At 51.1% G+C, this 21,350-nt stretch overlaps 3 protein-coding genes across 4 annotated transcripts in view; 1 reads left to right on the forward strand and 2 right to left on the reverse strand.

Moving 5' to 3' along the window:
- Positions 1 to 6,574: 6,574 nt before the first annotated feature.
- On the reverse strand, positions 6,575 to 13,201 carry UBL7 (ubiquitin like 7). Of its 2 annotated transcripts, none has more exons than XM_077317733.1 (11): positions 13,026 to 13,201; positions 11,988 to 12,233; positions 11,536 to 11,655; positions 11,208 to 11,290; positions 10,981 to 11,065; positions 10,510 to 10,567; positions 9,604 to 9,737; positions 8,740 to 8,789; positions 8,081 to 8,248; positions 7,780 to 7,902; positions 6,575 to 7,135 (listed from the first exon to the last, which is right to left on the reverse strand). In XM_077317733.1, exons 1-11 carry the CDS (start codon positions 13,087 to 13,089, stop codon positions 6,998 to 7,000), a joined length of 1,269 nt encoding a protein of 422 aa, XP_077173848.1. In that variant the 5' UTR covers positions 13,090 to 13,201; the 3' UTR covers positions 6,575 to 6,997. The 2 variants fall into 2 exon arrangements, with proteins under 2 accessions (XP_077173848.1, XP_077173849.1); XM_077317734.1 differs by lacking the exon at positions 13,026 to 13,201 and adding an exon at positions 12,959 to 12,993.
- A 2,676-nt stretch (positions 13,202 to 15,877) lies between these two features.
- On the reverse strand, positions 15,878 to 19,294 carry LOC143827933 (actin, cytoplasmic type 5). The gene is made up of 2 exons (XM_077318019.1): positions 19,005 to 19,294; positions 15,878 to 17,343 (listed from the first exon to the last, which is right to left on the reverse strand). The coding sequence occupies exon 2, from the start codon at positions 17,330 to 17,332 to the stop codon at positions 16,202 to 16,204; it is 1,131 nt and encodes a 376-aa protein (XP_077174134.1). The 5' UTR covers positions 17,333 to 17,343; positions 19,005 to 19,294; the 3' UTR covers positions 15,878 to 16,201.
- A 224-nt stretch (positions 19,295 to 19,518) lies between these two features.
- The window catches only part of ARID3B (AT-rich interaction domain 3B), a 28,213-nt gene continuing 26,381 nt past the window's right edge, over positions 19,519 to 21,350 (forward strand). The window contains exon 1 of the mRNA XM_077318016.1: positions 19,519 to 19,788. The gene's annotated coding sequence lies outside the window, so the exon portion shown is untranslated. The remainder of the gene's footprint in view (positions 19,789 to 21,350) is intronic.

Consider the following 21,350-nt stretch of genomic DNA (forward strand, 5'->3'; position numbering starts at 1 on the left):
CGTTCTGTGCGCCCCGGGTCCCTTTGCGCACCATGGGCGCTCCTCTCCTGACGGCGCAGGTCCCATCCCCTGGGCGGGAAAAGGATGCTTGGACTGGGGGGCTTTGCAGTATTGGACCATGCTGGTAGGGATGCCAGGCTCTTGGCGGGACATGCTGGGGATTGCCCCGGAATGACAGCTCCTCTCCGGTCTACAGAGATCAGATCCCCTGGAGAAAAGGGCTGCTTTGAATGAGAATCACACCCAGAGAGCGGGAAGGGACTCCAAAGGGTCGTCCAGACTTGTTCCCCTCCCTCCACTTCTCAGGGACTTATGAATCAGGTGGACTTGTCCCCCCTACCGAGGTCCCTGCCTTCCCCAGGCGCCAAACCCAAATCTGGTAACCCATTTATTATGGCTCCCCTCCTCTTCCTGTCTTTAGTGTTTACAGGCATTTCTCTTCCACCTGGCGTCTTCTGCCAGGAAGAGAGGCCGGTTTCTTATGTGTGTTGCGCAGGTGTCAACGGCAGTGTAGGAGGCCAGGCGGGGGAGCCCGGCCAGCCGTCTTTCCGACCTGCATTTTGCACGCCTGTTGCACAATTCTCCATCCTATCTCTGCCTAGAGGAATGCAGAATGCTTATCAGGAAGGAGAGGCCCTCTTTCCCAGGAAAACAACGAAGCTCGCTGAGAGGTATTGCTGGTACTTTCTCCACCGCTTTAATCTTGATCGTGGGATGGCATCATGCATCATTAAGTTACAGCCATTCTGGGGGAGGAGAATCTGAGTCCGTAATCATTGAGCAAGTAAGCGATTAAAATTCTTTGCAAACCTCAGAGAGAGAAGGGAGAAGTTAATGGCTCATAGCCCAGGCTAGCAGTGTCTCATCAGACCTTATAGACGGATATAATATGTATATGTATTATATATATTTTGGCCACCTCATGAGAAGGAAGGACTCCCTGGAGAAGAGCCTAATGCTGGGAGAGATCGAGGGCAAAAGAAGAAGGGGACGACAGAGAATGAGGTGGATGGATGGAGTCACTGAAGCAGTAGGTGCAAACTTAAATGGACTCCGGGGAATGGTAGAGGACAGGAAGGCCTGGAGGATCATTGTCCATGGGGTCGCGATGGGTCGGACACGACTTCGCACATAACAACAACAAATTATATATATATAGATAAGACTCACCAGAAGTCTTTGATCAGCAGCTGGACAGATACTTCTCTTGGATGCTGTAGGCTGATCTTGCACTGAACAGGGAGTGGGACTAGATGGCCTGTCTGGCCCCCTCCAACTCTGTGATTCTGTTATATATCTCAATATATGATACAAATTAAAAAAAAAAGATGACCCTTTCCCTCTGCCGCCCTAAAAACGAAACAAGAGATACGGAATGTTCAACAACACTCTTCAAGTGCTGAGACAAACTTTACCTTCTGTATACCATATAAGAAATATTTTTTAAACTTGACCAGGAAAACTATTTTCATATAATTTCCAATATTTTCACCTGGTATCAGTTATATACCCAAGCCTTCCTATTGTCCAACAACTAGGAGCAGATTGAAAACATCAATAATATTTTTTCCATCCAGAACTCCCCACCATCTCAGAAGCTTCCCTAGGTTAACTATTTTAACCTATTTTAAAGTATTTTCCCACTTAATTTAAAATATTTTCCAGTTTCATACTTCTACGCTTTCATATCTTTCTTTTATCTTCCCTTTAATGATTTTTTAAAAAATATATCATTTGGGAAGAATACATAAACATTAATGCTACCCTTTTTCTTCTCTAACAAACCCACTATCTAGCTTTATTCCAGGAACACATAATGAACCACTTCTCTGTTTCTCCTTTCTATTATACTTGTGTAAAGCATGACATAATGAATTTCTAAATAATGCGATTTGCCAAGATAATTTCCCCACCATCATCACATCAGTGAAATTTCTGTCTCTGCTTTCTCAACCAGGGTTTCATGTCACCCTGGAGTTTTTTTTTTTTTTTAACGGCCCTGGAAGGTTTTCCTGAATAGGTAGGAGTTCATTAATTCTTTATCCGTTTTTAAAATCGGTTAAACATTTATTGGGTGCTATGAGCATATATGATCATGTTAACCTCCCCTCCCTCTCCCAAAATGGCCAGTGATGGGCCTGGAGTGGGTGGGAAGGGGAGGGGTCCCAGGTGGGTGTGTCCACAGCTCTGCTCCCCAGCCATATTCCACACTATGGCACCCCTTCTAGAGTTTCTGGAAGCCTGAAGAATTTTTCAGGGGTTTCTCAACAGTAAGAAGGTTTGAGGCTCCTTGAGAAACGGAAATTTTAACTTTGGGGCGTGACGGGGGACTTACAGATGCCAACCTGCCCTTCCTCATTCTTACAAGGTGGTTTTTCCGGAGTACGTTTGAGGAAATCCTTCTTGCATGAAACGTGAGAGGGAAGATGAAGTTACTTTTCAGGAATCGATCGGTAGCCTTGGTGACTAAGGGAACAGAAAAAAGGCACTCGAAATCTCCCACACGAGTTTTCATTGCCCTGAGGCCAGAGGAATTAATTTGTGCACCTTGGTTTCCTCGGTCTTCCACAGTGCATCAGAAAACCCAACGTTATTGGTGACTCTGTTTAAGCCATGGTGTTTGCACTGGCAAATTTCACTCGCAGTCACGCTGCACCCAGGGTTTTGTGATCCTGAGGCAGGGTAAATTCCTGTGGCGTGCCAATTTCAGTAACTCTAAGAAACGAGGGTATGAAGCCGGGGCAGCTGACCTACAGCGGTTTCCCCTGCCCTAGGAGACTAAGAATGTGGTTGTCGCTCAATAAACACATAAAATGAGCCGGGAATTTCTTCCTCAAAGAGACGAAAACAAGAGACCGGTATGCAGGTCTTCTCTTGAAGAGTTTGGAAACCCTTTGACCTTGCTTGAGGGGAGGGGAGGGTCGACTTCCACCCTAAAGTTCACTCAGGACAGCCATATTGCCAGAAACCTGAAATGCTACTTTGCTCTCTTAATTACACAACCCCAATTGCTCACTCCTTGCGTGTGGGAAGTGACCTCTCAGATCTGGAAAAACAGCCCGGCACATCTGTATTGACAACTGTGTACATTAGCCACATCATTCCTCACCAGGCCAGCGCATGCTGAAGGACTGGAAGTTTAGACTACAAACTGTCCGTTTACAAAGACCCGTGGATCCTCTTGACCATACCTCTGGGCTTTTGGCTGGCCCAAGAGCAAGCCATAACAGTTCTCCTCTGAAGTAAGCACCCTTTCACTCAGTGCTCTTTGGATTGCAGCCCAACGCTGGAGTAAACACGGATGTCACAACAACGGCACGGATGTTAATTTTCGACCACCACAAACAGTTATAACCAGACCAGAAAATTAGCAGTTAGGACAGGAAAAATTGGGTTTTTGCGCAATGCCGTGGATAGGGATTACAAGCCAACCGTTTCAGGTAAGGGGGGAGGAAGAGTCACGTACAAAACAAAGGCAGGCCTGTTCACATCAGCCTGATCTACGAGTTTATAAAGATTCATTTCCCCTTTCCCTGTAATTTTCTTTAAAATAGCTCTGACTTGGATAGGCAAGGCTCTGAATCTTTCTGAATGTTTCTGAATGTCTCTTGCCTGTCTGCCAAACCACCCTCGAATTCCTGGCTATGCTACACACACACGCCTTATGATAAATCTGTTCCACATAATATATTTCTGGTAAGCCTTGGAGGAGGAGCGTGTCTCATGGCTTAAGTGCCACTCAGCGCTTAGCACCCACTCAAGGCAGCTGTCCTGCCCTGAGTGCCTCCTCCTCCTCCTCCTCCTCCAACCAGCTTGCCTGTCTGTCCAGCGGCCAGCCAATCGCCTTCCATCCCCCAACCGTGATCACCCCCTCCTCCTTCTACTTCCTTCTGAGGCTCGGAGGCTGCAGATCCCTGCTGCGTGAGAGCTCCCCCTGCTGGTGAGTTCCCTAACAGCTGCCTGCAGTCTTTCCGGGTCCTAGAGGGAGGGGGAAGCGGTCCGCAGAGTTCTTCCACTTCGTTCTCCTAATCTACCACCCGTTGTATTCCTGAATGCAACGGGCTTGGCCCCTAGTAAATTCATAATACGTAAAAAATACTTTAAAACGTACAAACAAAAAGGGGAAAAATCCGGCTTAAAACCTATCCTGTCTGATGTGAAAATATTTCCTATACATTACCATTCGGAACAAACTCAGAGGGAGAACAGGTTTTGAGTCCCGTGGCATCTGCTGCTTCAGGCCAACGCGGCTACCCACTGGGATACAAGTTCAGAGGCAGTTTTTTCAAGCTCGGGCTCTGGGTTCAAGAGCCGCTGCTAAAAGCGCTCGCTTCAACGGACTTTCGACACAAACAACTCCTCGACTGATCCACACCCACCCAACCCAACTTTTGAGAGAGGCGTTTGGTTTCTTCGCTAGAAGAACCACAAATGGCTTGGCCCAGCTCGCTCTTCTTTTCCGAAAACATCTCCGATTGCTTGACGACGTATGAGGTCACCCCCAAGGACTTTTAGGAGTTTCCTGAGAAGTAACATTGAATGACGGAAGGATTGGCTGTTTCCAGAGGACCACATTTGGCAGAGGAACCTCAAGCAGAAATGAGGCCTTCTCCGGCTTCTGGGTTTCAAGAGGACGGTGTGTGGGCGTGTTACGAGTCACTACGTTGCTTTGGAATTGAAGTAGCCCTAGGAATCCTCCTGGATACTCCCAGGATTGCACCTGGGACCATCTGCAGGCCAAGCAAAGGCTCTGCCCCTGAGGCAGGGTCCCAGATCAGGGTCTTTCCCATCCCCTCCTGCCTGGTCCTTTAACTGGAGATGCTGGGGATTGAACCTGGGACCTCCTGCCTGCCAAGCAGAGGCTCTGCCCCTGAGCCAGGGTCCCAGATCAAGGCCTTTCCCATCCCCTCCTGCCTGGTCCTTTAACGGGAGATGCCGGGGATTGAACCTGGGACCTCCTGCCTGCCAAGCAGAGGCTCTGCCCCTGGGCCAGGGTCCCAGATCAAGGCCTTTCCCATCCCCTCCTGCCTGGTCCTTTAACTGGAGATGCCGGGGATTGAACCTGGGACCTCCTGCCTGCCAAGCAGAGGCTCTGCCCCTGAGCCAGGGCCCCAGATCAAGGCCTTCCCCATCCCCTCCTGCCTGGTCCTTTAACTGGAGATGCCGGGGATTGAACCGGGGACCTCCTGCCTGCCAAGCAGAGGCTCTGCCCCTGAGCCAGGGTCCCAGATCAGGGTCTTTCCCATCCCCTCCTGCCTGGTCCTTTTAACTGGAGATGCCGGGGATTGAACCTGGGACCTCTTGCCTGCCAAGCAGAGGCTCTGCCCCTGAGCCAGGGTCCCAGATCAAGGCCTTTCCTATCACCTCCCATCTGGTCCTTTTAACTGGAAATGCTGGGCCTTCAACTTGGATTTCTTGGATAAACAGTGACTGGTGATATTTTCCCCTTTCATTGGGGTGGGGATCGTTGTGCTGTACTGTTACTCATGTAAGTGAGCTGTTTCTCCCAAAGTCTGCCTTGTTTTGATCAGCACACCCAAAAACACACGCTCCCCAAAGGAAATGAAGCAGAAAATTGGCAGGGTAAAGCCCTTAATGGGTGTTCAAATGACACCCTGGAGGGAAATACATCGACTGTGGTTGTTACTGATGTCCAGAGCTTTACAGGACCTGGTGACTCAACTCCTTTTAATGATGCTGAAGAGTTTCCCGGCCAGAGTTATCTAGCTGATGTGCATATTCTGGGTGGTTTGGGCCTTTGGTGCAGAGAGATTCCCATCTTGCTGTGTCCTGCCTCTGAAGATGACAGCCAATTGCTGGTGAAACATTGAGATTAAAACTACCAGACCAGGTTACAGTGGAGGAGTTATAGGGATGTGAGTGTCCTGCATAGTGCAGGGGGTTGGACTAGATAACCCAGGAGGTCCCTTCCAACTCTATGATTCTATGGCCCAGAAAACCCACAAAAACCAGCCCACTATTTTTAATTAAAAAACAAATGCTAGGGCTAATTATTTCCTTGGGGGGGGGAAGTGCTTATCATAACATTGCGACAAAAAATACTTGTGAGATGATATTTGGATCCCTGCCCTTCACAAGGCTCCACAGTAAATGCCATTCCTGCATTACATTTTATTCCCTTTCAGAATATGGGTTCCTATCATTTTTTTAAAACATTGCAATGCACTGGGAGTATGCCCGATGAAGACTTAGAAGCTGAAAGATAAACAGCAAAAGTGAGTTCTTTATCTGTCAGAGGAAGTGTACAAGTTATTGATCAAGGTGATTCTCTTGTCTGTCTTGCTAGGACTGAAATTCACCAGTGCTGCAAGAGCACCCCCTGGTGGCTCAAAATATCTTTCCCATCAACATCACTATTTTATATCATTATTATTAGAGCATCTACTATCTATGACCTATGACCATTCCCGCCCCCCCCCCGCCTTCCCTTCAAAGACCTTGGGGTGGTTACAGTTCTCTCAGAGCTCTCTGAGCCTCCCAGGGGATCAATTGAGGGGAGAGAAAGGGCCTTCCAGCTGATTTTGGGACTCCATAGGAAGAAAATTCAGACAACTGGAGAAAGAACAGCTTTTAATGAAACCCCAAACAGCCATGCAAGCCAGGGCGGAGATCAGGCAAACAGCAGGTTACGGAAGAGTGGGACGACAAGGAGGAAGAAAGTTTTGCCAGCTCAGGAGAAAAGAACACCCACTTTAAGGCAGATAAATATTGCGGGACGGCACCTTTAAAGTGTTACCACCCACACCCACCGCAGCTGCCGAAATAGGTCCCTTCATGCAAAAATGTAATTGGGGGGGGGATGTATTTTTCCCCCTCCCGCTTCTTGCCTCTGTCCAGACGAGAAAAAAGGTCTATGGTGACCGGGAGACGACAGAGTCCAATGACGAGCGATAAAATAATCCAAAGATGCCCAGAACGGACGCAACAAAACATAAACCACCTCCCGGTGCCCCACCCCCTGAAAATGGGGAGCAGGTTAGGGGGCTCCTCCGGCAAAGATGAGCTCCAGAGCAGCTTGGATGTCTCCCCCGGTGGCCTGCAGGGCTCGGAGGCTGAGTTCGTCATCGTGGATCCCCATGTCTCTCAGCTGCTGGAGCTGCGGCTGCCACTGGCTCTGCGGGGGAGAGGAAGACAGAAAGGGGGGTGCCGTCACCCTCGGGGCAGAGCTGGGGAGGGGAGGGGTGGGAGCAACAAACGGGGGAACTCTGGATGAGTCACTGCCCACGGTGCCCTAGGCCAAAGACGAAGAAGACAGGGACTTTGGGGCCTGATTTTACAGGGCAGCTGCAGATGAGTCCGCTCTAGCCTGGCTCACGGAGGAAGGGAACAGGGACCTTAGAGAAAAACTTACGGGGCATCTCTGGAGGAGTCCCTGCCCAGTCTACGCTACCCTGTGTAGGGAACCTTCTGCACATAAATGCACAGCTCCTCCCCTAAACCCAAAGCTTATAGCAATAAATTGTAAGTTCACAAAAAGACATTAGTTAAGTCAGGGGTAGTCAAACTGCGGCCCTCCAGATGTCCATGGACTACAATTCCCAGGAGCCCCTGCCAGCATTCGCTGGCAGGGGCTCCTGGGAATTGTAGTCCATGGACATCTGGAGGGCCGCAGTTTGACTACCCCTGACTTAAGGCAAAACCCATGCCCTCCAATCAAGAAAGCCCCTTCCACAGTGCTAATCCAAACAATACAATACAAAAATGGCAACCAAGACAGAAAGCTAATCCAGGCTCTAAACTACGGGCTGGGCAACTCACCTGCAGGTTGGGCTGCCCGGAAGCCTGGAGGGCATGCTGCAGAGCCTGGCTGAAGAGGTCGTTGGTGATGGGCGTCCCTGACTGGACGCTGGAGGACATGGGAGACGTGCCTGCAGAATGGCCCTGGGGGAGAGGAAGGAATCAGCATGGACCAGGTCCAAATGCCCCGGCTCAGTGCAGGAAGCCTGCAACTGGAGCATGTTTCCAGAGGGCTCTGGCCAGGGACCCCCATCCCCACGCTGCTGACCAGCTCAAGAGGTTGCCCGTCGCCTTTGTTGCCTGTGCTTCTCTTCTCCTTTACCTGGGTTCCTGGAGTTGGAGTGTGCGAGCTGCTCTCGGGAGTACTGGCCAGCGCCAGTGCCGTCGCCAACTCGCTCTGAGTGATGGGCCGGGGTCCCGCTGCCCCAGTGTAGCCGAGGGAGGCGGGGCGGGAGCCGGAGGTGCTGCTGGACGGAGTCGTCCTTGTGCTCTGTCAGGAAAAGAAACCCTGCTGAGTATTTACATCCTGCCATTCCTCCCGAGAGCTCAAGGAAGCTGAACTGTTTTCCATCTGTCACAGGCATATGAGACTCATGCTTTCCAGGGAGATGTGACCGAGCTCTTTGCACTCTCCCCAGCTTCAATGGAGTGGACTGAAAACCTAGATATTAGTAAGTAGGGGGGATTGCCCGATCTCTGTCTTCATAACTGTCACACCTCTTTGGCTACATATTTCATTTTATTAAATGCATCCGGTGGGTAACTCTGCCATACAATTCCTAAAAACAGACCACAGGGACTAAACTGGTGTACGCTGAACCAAACTCACTGAAGAAAAGTAATCAATAAAGCAAACAGATTCCCCCCTGTATCCTGGTCCTGCATCTTTCGGCTGAGGTGCCCCTGAATCGGACAGAACCAGCCTGGAGGAAACCAAGTGCCCCTAGTGACCCGCGCCGCGCCTCTCAGCCCCGACGTTACCTGGTGGAAGTCATCTTCATCGTCAGAGAGGCCTTCGAACAAGAAGCCGCCTGGTGAAAAAAGAGACATGGCCGTGATCCAATCTGGTTCCTTCTAAATTAAGGCTTTGTTAGACGCATACCACACTGAGCAGAATAGCCTCAACCCCTAGATTTAGAAGTCCACTGGTCTCAAAAGGATAGTCTTAGGAGGGAAAGCTGGCGGAATTCCTGCTACTTAGAATCATAGAGTTGGAAGGGGCCATACAGGCCATCTAGTCCAACCCCCTGCTCAACGCAGGATCAGCCCAAAGCATCCTAAAGCATCCAAGAAAAGTGTGTATCCAACCTTTGCTTGAAGACTGCCAGTGAGGGGGAGCTCACCACCTCCTTAGGCAGCCTATTCCACTGCTGAACTACTCTGACTGTGAAAAATGTTTTCCTGATATCTAGCCTATATCGTTGTACTTGAAGTTTAAACCCATTACTGCGTGTCCTCTCCTCTGCAGCCAACGGAAACAGCATCCTGCCCTCCTCCAAGTGACAACCTTTCAAATACTTAAAGAGGGCTATCATGTCCCCTCTCAACCTCCTTTTCCCCAGGCTGAACATTCCCAAGTCCCTCAACCTCTCTTCAGAGGGCTTGGAACTTGTAGTAGGGCTTGGGATACAGTTCTGCTATAACGCCTCCAGCACCACATTGCTCGTTTCCCACACTCCTGTCTCCTCAAAAGCAGTCCTCCGAGAGGGACACAGGCAGCTGCAGTGAGCTGGGTGCGAGTCCCTGGACTCTCGGAGCTCTGTGTTAACTTGGAGAAGCAAGAGCTGTGAGCTCTCTAGAAACCCTGTGCAAGCCCATCCCCCCAGCCCAGACTCTGGCGCTCACCCGGCATGTCGCGGTAAGAGCTGGATGGCATGCTCCGCGAGGAGGTCTCCGGGGTGGGCAAGGGGGTGCTGCCCGCCACTGAGTGCAGGACCAGGACGATGGCGTTCACCAAAGCGGGGTGAGTCGGGATGAGCCTGGCCGGGGATGAGAAGACAGAGGCGTCATGGCAGCCAGATCCGCCAAGGCGTTGTGGATTAGAGGTTCTAAAATGGCAAACTTCTAGTCCTCATGGATTACAAAAACAGTGTTAACGTCTGGAGAGGAAGCAGCCAAAAGGGAGTGGAGTGAGCAGAGTTTCTGCCTGTGAAGAGGAGGAAGCTGTTGATTTACCCACACTGTAAACAGTTACGGATCGCCTTTCTATCGAAAGGGTCGTCACTGTGTTGCCGTTTAATGACTTGCGTTCCATACGGGGACCTCCTGAATCACACGAGGGGAAGTCAGACAGTATTGCTACAAAAATAACGGGAGCAAAAATATCAAAACCCATCCTCCATCCAGGTTGATACTGAATTCCGCACGCTTCGATTTACACTGTGCCAGAAAGGCAGCTCTGGCACCAAGGGGATCCAATTGTGTTTGGGGAACGGAAGGAAGAAGACTGCAGGGGCAAGATCGGGACTGTAGGGTGGGCGGGCGAGCTCAGGGTCCCCAATGAGATTCTAACAGGACAGTCCTCGCGACCCTTGAAGAACGAGCAGATGGTGCTATCGGACAATTTTGTTGTGCTGCTTCAGACCAACATGACTATCCATTTGAACCAGATGCCTTGTTCCAGACAGACGATATCCTGCCTTTTTTGGCCATGGAGATCCACATGGCTTTGCTATGAAAACAGGAGCAGACAGCAGGGGCTTACAAATGCCACCTAGGCCGCAACCCAAAAACAGCCAAGTTCAGACTTACGTGTCCAACATGGCTGGATCGGCAAAGACAGAAAACAGGTCCTTATCCTGCAAGACCCCTATAAAAGATATAAAAACACCTTGTGGTCAATACGAGAGAGAACCTGGACTGGGTGGGGAAGGAACGGCAAGCTCGTCTTCTGCTCAGCCACTCACAAAACTGCCTCAAAATGTAATTGAATGCCTCCCCCCCCCCCCAGAAGTCACAATCCGGGAGTTATTCTTCCTAAGATAAATTCTTTTTTTATTTTTTATTGCTTTGTTTATTTGGCCAGGCGGCTGACCCCAGACACAAAAGCTATCATACAACTTGGGTATTAAAGCATCTAAAATAGCAAAAGACTTTAACATTGAAAATCACGTCCTCCTGATAATTTGAGCCACGCTGAAGGTCAGGCAGGGAGGGCCAGCCTCTGGGATGGCAATTCCTTCCTCTCCATTCCAACACCCCCCTGAGCCCCCTCCGACTCACCCAAAGCGATGGGGTCGCTGTTCAGCCCCGGGGTTGCAACGATTATCTGGTCCAAGGACTCCTTATTCCCTAGCATCTTAAAGACCTAAGGGGAAGACACCAAAGTGATCAGCAAGAATTTGGGGGACGCCAGGAATATTCCAAAGCCGCTTTTTGTCCGTCCGTCCCCCATCCCCTCCTGTTTAATGGTACAACCGGTTTGGAGGGGGGCATTCGGTTCTACTCACTGAATCCCGGAAGACCGGACTGCTATGCAGGGCCGTGTGCAGAACTCGGAATTCTCGTACGGCGGCCCCTTTATCCACTGGCTCTGGAGAAAGGAAAGTCAAAAAGAGAGAGTAAATCATATATCCATGGCACCAAAGAAGACACAAACGAATTGGAAGGAAGATATCTAGGCATGAATTATTCTTCAGGGTCCCTTGTTGAGCTCGTGGACATCTCTGGAATTATTAGAGGGCGTGGTGGGTGGAGTCAGCCCCAAAATGGCTGCCACAGGATCTACAACAGTCCACGGGCAGAAGTTCAAAGCAAGCTGCGTACCAGGCCGCTTACCTGGTTTCTGATCCGGTTCGGGCCAAGATTTGCGGAGGACGTGGACTGTGGAGCCGGACTGGATCCCGTAAAATTCTAGGGTCTGGTCGTCCCGCAGCTTCCTGCCGCAATAGATCAGATCTGAAAGACAGCTTGGACTTGTAAGTAGGGAACAATTAGGAGCTTTTTGGATTCGAGTTTTCCTGATTCGGTAAAACTCAAATCAACCAAAGCGCTGATTTGGTATACCAATTGCAGAGGTGGCCAAACTTACTTTGTTGATTAGGGAAAAGACAATATCAATATTTATGGCTGACTGGAAACCCCTTTATAGCCTTTTTGTCTTTAATATAAAATTTAATAAAATTTTATTTTAAAACAACCACAGGTACTTGGATGGGAAGGCCACCCAGGAAACCCAGGGCCAGGATGTGTGTTCAGGGACCCCTGAGATAAGCCACGAAAGGTCTCACCGATGAGTTCCGGGTCAGGGACAGATTCCTGGAGTTTTCCAGTGATCAGCTGTTTCAGGTAGGAGATCCTGCAGCCCCCCAAGGGGCATTCGCCCAGTTCTGTTTCGGGCAGCCGTAGGATGGATTTCGGAGCCAGGGGCTGGTCAGCCAGCTTCACCGCGATGTAACATTCGGAAATGGACATGGTGTCGGGATGGGCGGGCGGGCTCGAATCGGCAAGGCCCCAGTCTGAGCTCCAAGTGGAATCTGTAAGGGGAGCCGGTGGGAAGTCGGTTCAATGCCAAATCGAAATCTGTGGTGAGATGGAGCCGACAGGCCAGGCCTCCATCCTTCTAGCTCAAATCAACTCTCCCCTAAATGCTATAATGACTAAACTGGTGCTATCGTAATTCGGTTATGGAAAGACTTACTGCAAAAGGCAGTAATGCTAGGGAAAGCTGGAAGCTGCAGGAAAAGAGGAGGAAGAAGAGCTGGGTTTTTTTTAGGCCCTGCTTTTCAAGAGCTGAAATAGACATGGATTTCCCAACCCATTCTGCTCTCTCACCCACCCTCCATCTTAGGCGGGTGCTGTGAGGCTAACAAGGAGAAGGCACCATAGACCCAGGGGGTGACCAAACTGTGGCTCTCCAGACGTCCATGGACTACAAATACCATGAGCCCCTGCCAGCAGGGGCTCATGGTAATTGTAGTCCATGGACGTCTGGAGAGCCACAGTTTTGGCCACCCCTTTTCTATAAGGGCACAGTATTACTGAGCCTCCCTCCAGCCTCCAGGGATTTCCCGACCCAGAGTTGGCAACAGGGAGGCCTGCGCCCTTTCCAGGAAAAAGCCACGTGCAGAGAAGCCCCTTTAAAGAGCCCAGGCTCTCCCCCATTGGGCAACCCAGCCTTTTCTCTCCACTCTTCTCCCACCCCCTCCCCAGGAAACGAATGGTCCAGCCCAAAGAGACAGAGCCCAGGTGAGGAGCGTACCATAAAAAAGCAAAAGGAGGGGGGAGCTTCCCCAATAGGTCCCCCCCTAACCAAACAACAGCCCTACCTGGATGTTGACAACCGACGTTCTCCGCCAGGCGGAAGCGCTTCGCCGCTCCCGCGAAAGGCATGCTGGGGCCGGTAGTTCGTGCAAGAAAGGAATCTTTACATCTCGAGCCGGCGGTGGGGCAATGCCGGGAGAGGAGAGGAAGGGGGGGGGGAACTAACTACGCTTTATCCTCTGCGCCGCAGAGCAACCTGGGAATTGCAGTTCTCACGAACAGAGCTCTTGCTCTCTTATAGGCTCAACGGGAAGGGGTGGAGAGGCGGGTTCTATGACGTCATATAGCTCCGCCTTGTTCCCTATAAGAGAAAGGGAAGGGCGTGGCCGCTTTCTCCAGCGGCCAATCAGGAGCGCGGCTGCGGGTTTGAAAACTGAAGCGGGCGGGCGTGGAGACCCGGCGGAGCGTGCGAGGCAAAGTCATTGCATATCTCATCTTCAAAATATATAATTTCCTTTCATATATATGTTATTTTATATACATATTATCCCTTAATTTTTTTGATTGGAGGGAGGAAATGGGGCTAAAACGTTGCCAACTCCAGGTCAAAACTGGAGGTCTTCTGCAATCAGTTGATCTGATAGTATCAGTTCCCTGCTGGCCGCTCTGGAGGGTGGACTCTATGGCATTGTACCTGGTTTAGGCCGTGCCCCTCCCCAAATCCTGCTTCCCCAAGCTCCACCCCTCAAATCTCCAGGTATCTCCCAACCCAGAGACAGCCACCCTACAAAAGGATGACATCCCCCAGGTAGGGATGCCAACCTCCAGGCGGGGCCTAGAATGCTGCCCATATTGCAATTGATCTCCAGGGAGCAAAGATTAGTTTGAGGGTTGTCCATCTCCAGGCAGGCCCTGGAGAACTTTAAATGATGCAACACAGGCACATGACTCTTTGCAGATATAAAATGTCAGTTGGAAAGTGGGCAATAAAGGTTTGTTGGTAATAGACCCTGACCTAGATAGCCTCAGCAAGCCGGTTCCTGTCAGATCTCAGAAGCTAAGTAGGACTAACACTTGGAAGGGTGACTTCTAAGGAATACCAGGATATGTCTTTTGCCTGGCAGTCTAACCATCTGTAGGAGCACCCCTCTGGCAATTCATGAGTCTAAAATGAAGAAGCCATCCTGGCAGGAAATTACCTTGGTTGCACGTTCTGTGTTAAATTATCTTCAAGAGGAACAAGTTTAATATAGTTCAGGGCAGTCGTACCATTACAGAAAACAACTGCCACCCTCTTTTTAATTGGCTACGCCCTGAGTTGATTAAATCGACATATACTTAATTGAAACTTAAAGCCACCCTTCTAGAAAGAGGGAAAAGGTTTTATTGGGAGGGGGAAATTGAAGCCTTTTGTGAACACAGGAGAAAACGCATCACTGAAAAGGACAATCCGGCTAGGAGAAAGCTGAAGATGGTAGGAAGACAGATAGACACTTAACCTTCACTCTTGCAGACCACAGTCAAGGGGGTAGAAATACCAAACTGGAGCAGCAGAACAAAGTTTGAGTCCAATGGTACCTTTATTCTGGGTACTAGCTTTCGTGTACTGGCATGAATAAAACTGTGGCGGTCTTAAATGTGCCACTGGGAGATGATGTTGGGAATCCTTAACAGCAACTACCTCCACAGGTGGAATCTAGTTGTGATCTCAAGTTGCCCATAGGGAAATGTCTAGGAAAGCATTTTGAAAAGTGAACAAAAAGTCCAAATCTGGCACCCAGGAACTGGATTGCTATATGCTCTAATGGATATTGCAGGTTATCACCTGCCATCCACTTCTGTATTGTTTGCAGTAAACAAAACAAAAACATACCAGTGCTTTTCAAGTTAATAGCATAGCATCACCCAGCCTTTTGAGTTAGTTTGGAACCTGTTTGAGTCCGTTTGGAACCTGTTACACAATTTTGTGTCCCATAATCCAGCTGGAGGCCCAGCAAGGAAACCAGACGACAAATACACTGAGAAAACACTTCCAGAAGGTCTCCTCCCATTTCAGGCTGGACAAACTCTAACCCTTCTTGGAGTTGATTCCAAGCTGCTAAAGTGGATTAGATGGCCACACCCTGTCCTCTCTCCAAGAGGGGCAGGTCTTCTTTCTGGGGATCAGCCCCTCCGACAAAGGGTTTTTGCCAACCTGCATGTTAAGCAGAAACCACTCTTGCATCGCGCATACAATTCCAGCGCTGATAAGGATCTCGGCGACCTTTTGTGCTAACACAGCTAAAATACCAGAATGCTGAGAGGTCAAGAGGCAGACACAATCACACTGCAAAGCCGAGCTCTGCATTCAGCTGGGACGAGGGGCCGCCTCCACCGGCAAGCTGGCCAAGCAGACTAAGGTTGTCCTGGTCTACCGAGACGAAATGGAAGCCCAAGGAGGACGCTTATTAAAACTCGATAAAGTACAGGTAAGCCCATCAGAATATATACTACCCAACATTCTGGCAGCACTTGAGTGAAAGACAGATCAAGTCCAGAGCTGAAGGTAATTTTCTGCCAGGGCAAAGATTCCACTTGGGCCTACCCAATATGGCCCTGACTCAAATCTAAATCTGATAAAACAAGCAAATCACTTGGCTTGGCGTTGCCACAAATCTGTGCCATAAAAGATTTAGTCTGTCCATGTTGATGTATAGCCTGCCTTTTCCCCCAAAAGGGACCTAAAGTGATTTACCCCATTTCCTCCATTTGCTCCTTACAATAGGCTGCCGGCTTCAAGGGCTCACCAGCTAACATGGCCCACCACTTAATTAATGGCCCTGTCTTCTGCTGTCATAAGGCATAACACCCCCCCCCCACACACACACACAGAAGGCAAGAGCAGTGCGCACGGAGTCCACAACAAGTGACACGAGAATGTTAGCAAGAATTTATTAGCTTTCCTTCTACAGAAAAACTGCCAATACTGGAATCTACAATTCCTACTCAGGTGGTTAACACTTCATCTTCAAACACCCTGCTTGGAAGAAAGGTCGGTGGCACATGTCAGCAATGGTCCCGAAACTTAATTTTGGTACCGGTCATCAAAGTGACCTCAAGGTTAGGAGTATGCGAGACATGTTTTTGCAATAGGAGCGATTAATCGGGGGCAGTCCAATATCCAATACTAGGGGGTTAACCAGAAAGTTAGGCCTCGTTTCCTGCCGGCAACGCTACACAAAAGACGGGCTTTGCGAGACCGTTAAAAGCATTTGCGGTGGACGATGGAGGGGCCGGACTCGTCGTACTCCTGCTTGCTGATCCACATTTGCTGGAAGGTGGAGAGAGACGCCAAGATGGAGCCGCCGATCCAGACGGAGTACTTGCGCTCCGGTGGAGCGATGATCTTGATCTTCATGGTGCTGGGGGCCAGCGCCGTGATCTCCTTCTGCATTCGGTCAGCGATGCCGGGGTACATGGTGGTGCCCCCCGACAGCACTGTGTTGGCGTATAAATCCTTCCGGATGTCCACGTCGCACTTCATGATGGAGTTGAAGGTGGTCTCGTGGATGCCACAGGACTCCATGCCCAGGAAGGAGGGCTGGAAGAGGGCCTCGGGACACCTGAAGCGCTCGTTGCCGATGGTGATCACCTGGCCGTCGGGCAGCTCGTAGCTCTTCTCCAAGGAGGAGGAGGAGGCCGCCGTGGCCATCTCCTGCTCAAAGTCCAGGGCGACGTAGCAGAGCTTCTCCTTGATGTCCCGCACAATCTCCCTCTCAGCCGTGGTGGTGAAACTGTAGCCCCTCTCGGTCAGGATCTTCATGAGGTAGTCTGTCAGGTCCCGGCCAGCCAGGTCCAGGCGCAGGATGGCGTGGGGCAGGGCGTAACCCTCATAGATGGGCACGGTGTGGGTGACCCCATCTCCCGAGTCCATGACAATGCCGGTGGTCCGGCCAGAGGCGTACAGGGACAGCACTGCCTGGATGGCCACGTACATAGCTGGCGTGTTGAAGGTCTCAAACATGATCTGTGTCATCTTCTCCCTGTTGGCTTTGGGATTCAGGGGCGCTTCGGTCAGCAGGACCGGGTGTTCCTCTGGGGCAACCCGCAACTCATTGTAGAAAGTGTGGTGCCAGATCTTCTCCATGTCATCCCAGTTGGTGACGATGCCATGTTCAATGGGGTACTTCAGGGTCAGAATGCCCCTCTTGCTCTGCGCTTCATCTCCCACATAGCTATCCTTCTGGCCCATGCCCACCATGACCCCTTGATGCCGAGGCCGCCCAACGATGGAAGGGAATACCGCTCTGGGGGCGTCATCGCCCGCAAACCCTGCTTTGCACATCCCAGATCCGTTGTCCACCACCAAAGCGGCAATCTCCTCATCTGCCATTTTGAATTGTTCTGCAAGAAGCAAGCAAAGAGTTTTATCTTTCAGGCACTAGCTTTGATGAACCAGCAGCAAGCGTTAAAAGACTCTGGCACAAACATGTATAGATACTGCACTTATGCACAACCTATAAATAGGGGGAAAAACCCACAGATAGGGAGAAGGCAGAATGAATCAGCATCTCAACAAATCTGCAACCATACTTGGCCCTTTTCTGTGGCACTGGTTAGGCATTTTAAGGACCTCACTCAAGTGGGTAGCTATAGTGCTCCATAAAATATGGTCCCGTTACTTCTCACCTTCTGAGGATCTACCTAGTTATGTAATAATTTGCTCATGTTCTCCTTCCCTCCTGCTGAGATTTGCAGCCAATTACAGTTGATCAAATATTCCATTTCCATCACTGGCCCTCAGTGATTTTGTGTGGGCTTCATGCCACTGTTCTTCACCTTTTAGCTACAGACTCGTCCCCAACTTCCTACCCATCCCCCCTGACTATCCTGTGCCACCCCTTGACCTGTTTTCCAAAGGGGAAGAGAGATTCCTGACCTCAGCTGGATGAGCCACGCCTCACCTCCTGCCACAAGGCAAAGCAACTCAATCAGCAGGCCGATAACAATCGCACCACAAGCTGCCTCTCCCCTTAGCCAATTACCTGAGCAATATTTTTTTCCCTCCTGTCAAGCGGCTTTTCACCAGGCCTTCCCCCCAAAATTGCTCATGCAGCCAAATCATTAAGTCCACTTCAGGGCCACCCAAAGATACATTGCCACAAATATTAAGTGTGCTTTTCAAACTGAGAACATGGCAGCACACTGCTATGAGCACAAGGCCTCGCTCCTTGGCCACATCACCCTTGCAGGGGCCCTTTCTACTCCTGGTGCTCAACTGCATGTGCCACGCAGGCTGCAATTCCATTCAGAGGCTCTTCTAAAGCATCAACAGCAGAACTCTGGTTGGTACCATGATGCCGTGCCAGCCTGATCTGTGAAGACTGGATATCAGCTGCAGCTCAAGGCATCTCCTGGCCCCACTCAAAGACGGGCAAACCTAAAGGAACAAGAAGTCAAGCCCCCATGGAAAAGCCTGGAACACCCACCTTGCCTAACACCAGAGTTCAGGCTTTATGGTTACCTGGAAAAGCGGGCTCTGACTTACTAACTCATACTGAAATAAATGCATGAGTGGAAAAAAAGTGCCATTTGAGGCCTAATCAAAGTCTGAGTCTGGGGGCACCTTGAAGCCCACTCTCTGGATCTTGTGCGAGCTTTCACATGCATGCACATTCTTTAGATACTTCGCAGTAGCTGAAAAATGTATCCAAAGAAGGGTGCACGCACACAAACAAAACTTAGCGGGCCTGCAAGGTGCCCCTGGACTCAGACTTCCTTGTTTCAGGCCACCTTGGCTAGCCTCCTGAATCTAATTTAATAATTCTGGGCACAAATCTAATTTAATCCTCTGGGCTTCCCACTCCCCGAAAGTCTTTATAAAGAAAGCGACGCCGAAGCCCTTCGGGGACGCCGCCAACATTCAAGCCGCCTCGGCTGCAAGAGGGCGGGGGAGACAAACGCGAACATTTCAAAGCACATTTTCAAGGGCATCAGAATTATTAGCGACAACAATAAAGCGCGGGCGCTGGGAGGGGAAGGCGGCCAGGCCCGGCTCCACCCACCTGCAGGCCAACCGCGACCAGGAGCTCCGCCAACCGCCGCCTGCCCCGAACGAGCCGTTAACGGCCGCCGCGCGACGCCCGCCTTTTATGCCCCGCCGGGGCGGCCCGGCGCGCGAGCCCATTGGCCGCCTCCCCCGGAAGTCCCGCCTTCCCAGCCGGCGGCGCGCCCCCGCCTCCTAGCGCGTTCGGCGGTTGCTATGGACACCGTTCCTAACGCGCCCATCGTGGATGATTCCATTTATTTATTTATTTATTTATCTCCCCTCCTCGGACGTTCCCACCGAGCCGCTCCCGCTCTCCCCTTCCCTCTAGCCGCGGCCTCGCCCACCCGGCGAGCCGGCTTCCGTTTTGCGCCGGAAGTGCGCTTCGCGAAGCGATCCCGCCCCCTCTGCTTTTTTTTCCCTCCGTTGGCGGCGCGCGCACGCGCGTGCGCGGGGGGGGCGTCACTTCCGGCGAGCGGTCTCCCCCCCTTTCTTCCGCCCCGCCCTCAGCCCCCATTTCCGGCCGGGGTGGGTGGGGGAGGGGGCGCGGCTGGAGCGGGGGCGGCCGCTGCGGCTGCTGCGGCGAGAGGAGGCTGGGCCGGGCTGGGCTGCGGGGCCGCAGGAGACCCCCGAGGCGAGGCGAACGAGGCTGCGTGGCCGGAGACCCTGCCCGGGGAGGGTTTGGACCGCCTCGCCTCCCGTCACGCTTACTCGCGAGGAAGCCTGCCCCCCCGGCCTCTGGGGCTTACACCCGCGTAAAGCTGCCGCCTTCTGGAGGCCTCCAGACTGCTGTCGACGCGAAGGTGAGCCCCCTCCCCCCCCGCACCCCAAAAAAGGGAGGGCACTTTTTTGGGGGGGGGAGGAGGGGTCTTTCCTGCTTTCTCTGCCCGCCACAGACACCTTGAGAGGCAGGTGGGGCCGAGAGAGCTCTGAGAGAACTGCTGAAAGTAGAGTTGGTCATTTGTCCCCCGGTTTTCACTATTGGCGGAATCCCAGAATGGCTTGCCAGCACCTTTGTCGTCCTCTCCCCACAACAGACACCCGATACTGGTGGGGTCGAGAGAGCTTTAAGAGAACTGCTGAAGACGAGATGGGTTTTTATACCTCGCTTTTCCCTACCCGAAGAAGTCCCAAAGCGGCTTGCCCATACCTTTCCCTTCCTCTCCCCACAACAGGCACCCAATATTGGTGGGGTCGGGAGAGCTTTAAGAGAACTTCAGTAGAAGAGCTGGGCTTTTATACCCTGTATTTGACCCAGTGAGATTTTGGGGAGTATGAGCTTTCGAGAGGCAAAGCTCTCTTTGTCAGGTGGCTGATGACAGCCAACGCCCAACGGAGATTTGACTTACAAGCGCATACCCCCCAAAACCTTTTTGGCCTTCAAGGTTGTATCTAGCTGTTCCACTCCAGGCTGGCACGGCTACCCCCATCTTTGCAGATACAAAGCTGTGAGCAACCTGGACGGCTTGTACATAAGAGGAAGAGAGTTTCGTAGTGTGCACAAAGTTTTTGAAATATCCAAGGAAGGAAACTGCGCACATGGGAATGGGGTGTGTGAGACAGAGTTCTCATTGGGCTGCAACGTTACATCCCTTTGCATGCTGACCTGGAAGTGAGCCTCATGCAACCTAGTGGAACTTGCATCCAAGGAAACATGGGGCGCATCATGCCTCTCCCTCTGGCCCCAACAGATGCCTCTCCTGGTTTACCCATAAGGCAGGGACATGGCAAGGTTTCGTAATCCCTTTTGGCTAATCCTTTAAAAAACAAAAACCTTTGGCAAGGAGTCCCTTGAGTTAATTATGCGCCACACAGGTAAATGGTTTTTTTTATTTTGTGCGGCAAACTTGGCGCCTGTCCTCTCCGGTTGTGGCGCATCAAGAGAGACAATTTCCCCACAGTTGTTTTTCTTGCGCCCTTTCGCAATACACTCCTTCGAGATAACTGACAGATTAACGGGCCATCCTGAACAGAGTCGCACTTTTCCAACCCTATCGACTTCATTGGCTTTCGAAGGGCGTAGCTGTGTTTAGGATGGTACTGTGCAAGTCTTACTTGGGGGTGTGTCCCACTGAACCCATTAAACCTTGATTGGGAACGGACACTTACGGACCTGGGGTATGAGAGCCATGAAGCAGAGGGGTGTGTAAGATTGCTGAAGGAAGCTAGTTGCATCTGCCTCTTAAGAGTGGATAAAATACCAGTTCTGGATACCGTGACATTGCGTGAAGGGGAAGGTCTTGGTTTAAGAGGTCCCATCATAGAGAGAGATTTCAGGTTTTCCATAAAGATGGGTCACATTGCTCATCTGTCTGTAGCAGTAGAAGTCCAGCACACCTTCAAGACTATTTGTGGCCGGGGAGGA

Source organism: Paroedura picta, chromosome 18, assembly GCF_049243985.1.
Source record: "Paroedura picta isolate Pp20150507F chromosome 18, Ppicta_v3.0, whole genome shotgun sequence".
Lineage (NCBI taxonomy): Eukaryota > Metazoa > Chordata > Lepidosauria > Squamata > Gekkonidae > Paroedura > Paroedura picta.

Bases quoted from the DNA above. Each gene is read 5' to 3' on its own strand.
- UBL7 (XM_077317733.1), bottom strand. From the start codon at position 13,089: ATGCCTTTCGCGGGAGCGGCGAAGCGCTTCCGCCTGGCGGAGAACGTC. The intron at 12,234-13,025 runs GTAGGGCTGTTG...CTCCCCTTACAG, and splicing joins CGTCGGTTGTCAACATCCAG to ATTCCACTTGGAGCTCAGAC. The intron at 8,249-8,739 runs GTAACGTCGGGG...TTTTCCTGACAG, and splicing joins ATGAAGATGACTTCCACCAG to AGCACAAGGACGACTCCGTC.
- LOC143827933 (XM_077318019.1), bottom strand. From the start codon at position 17,332: ATGGCAGATGAGGAGATTGCCGCTTTGGTGGTGGACAACGGATCTGGG.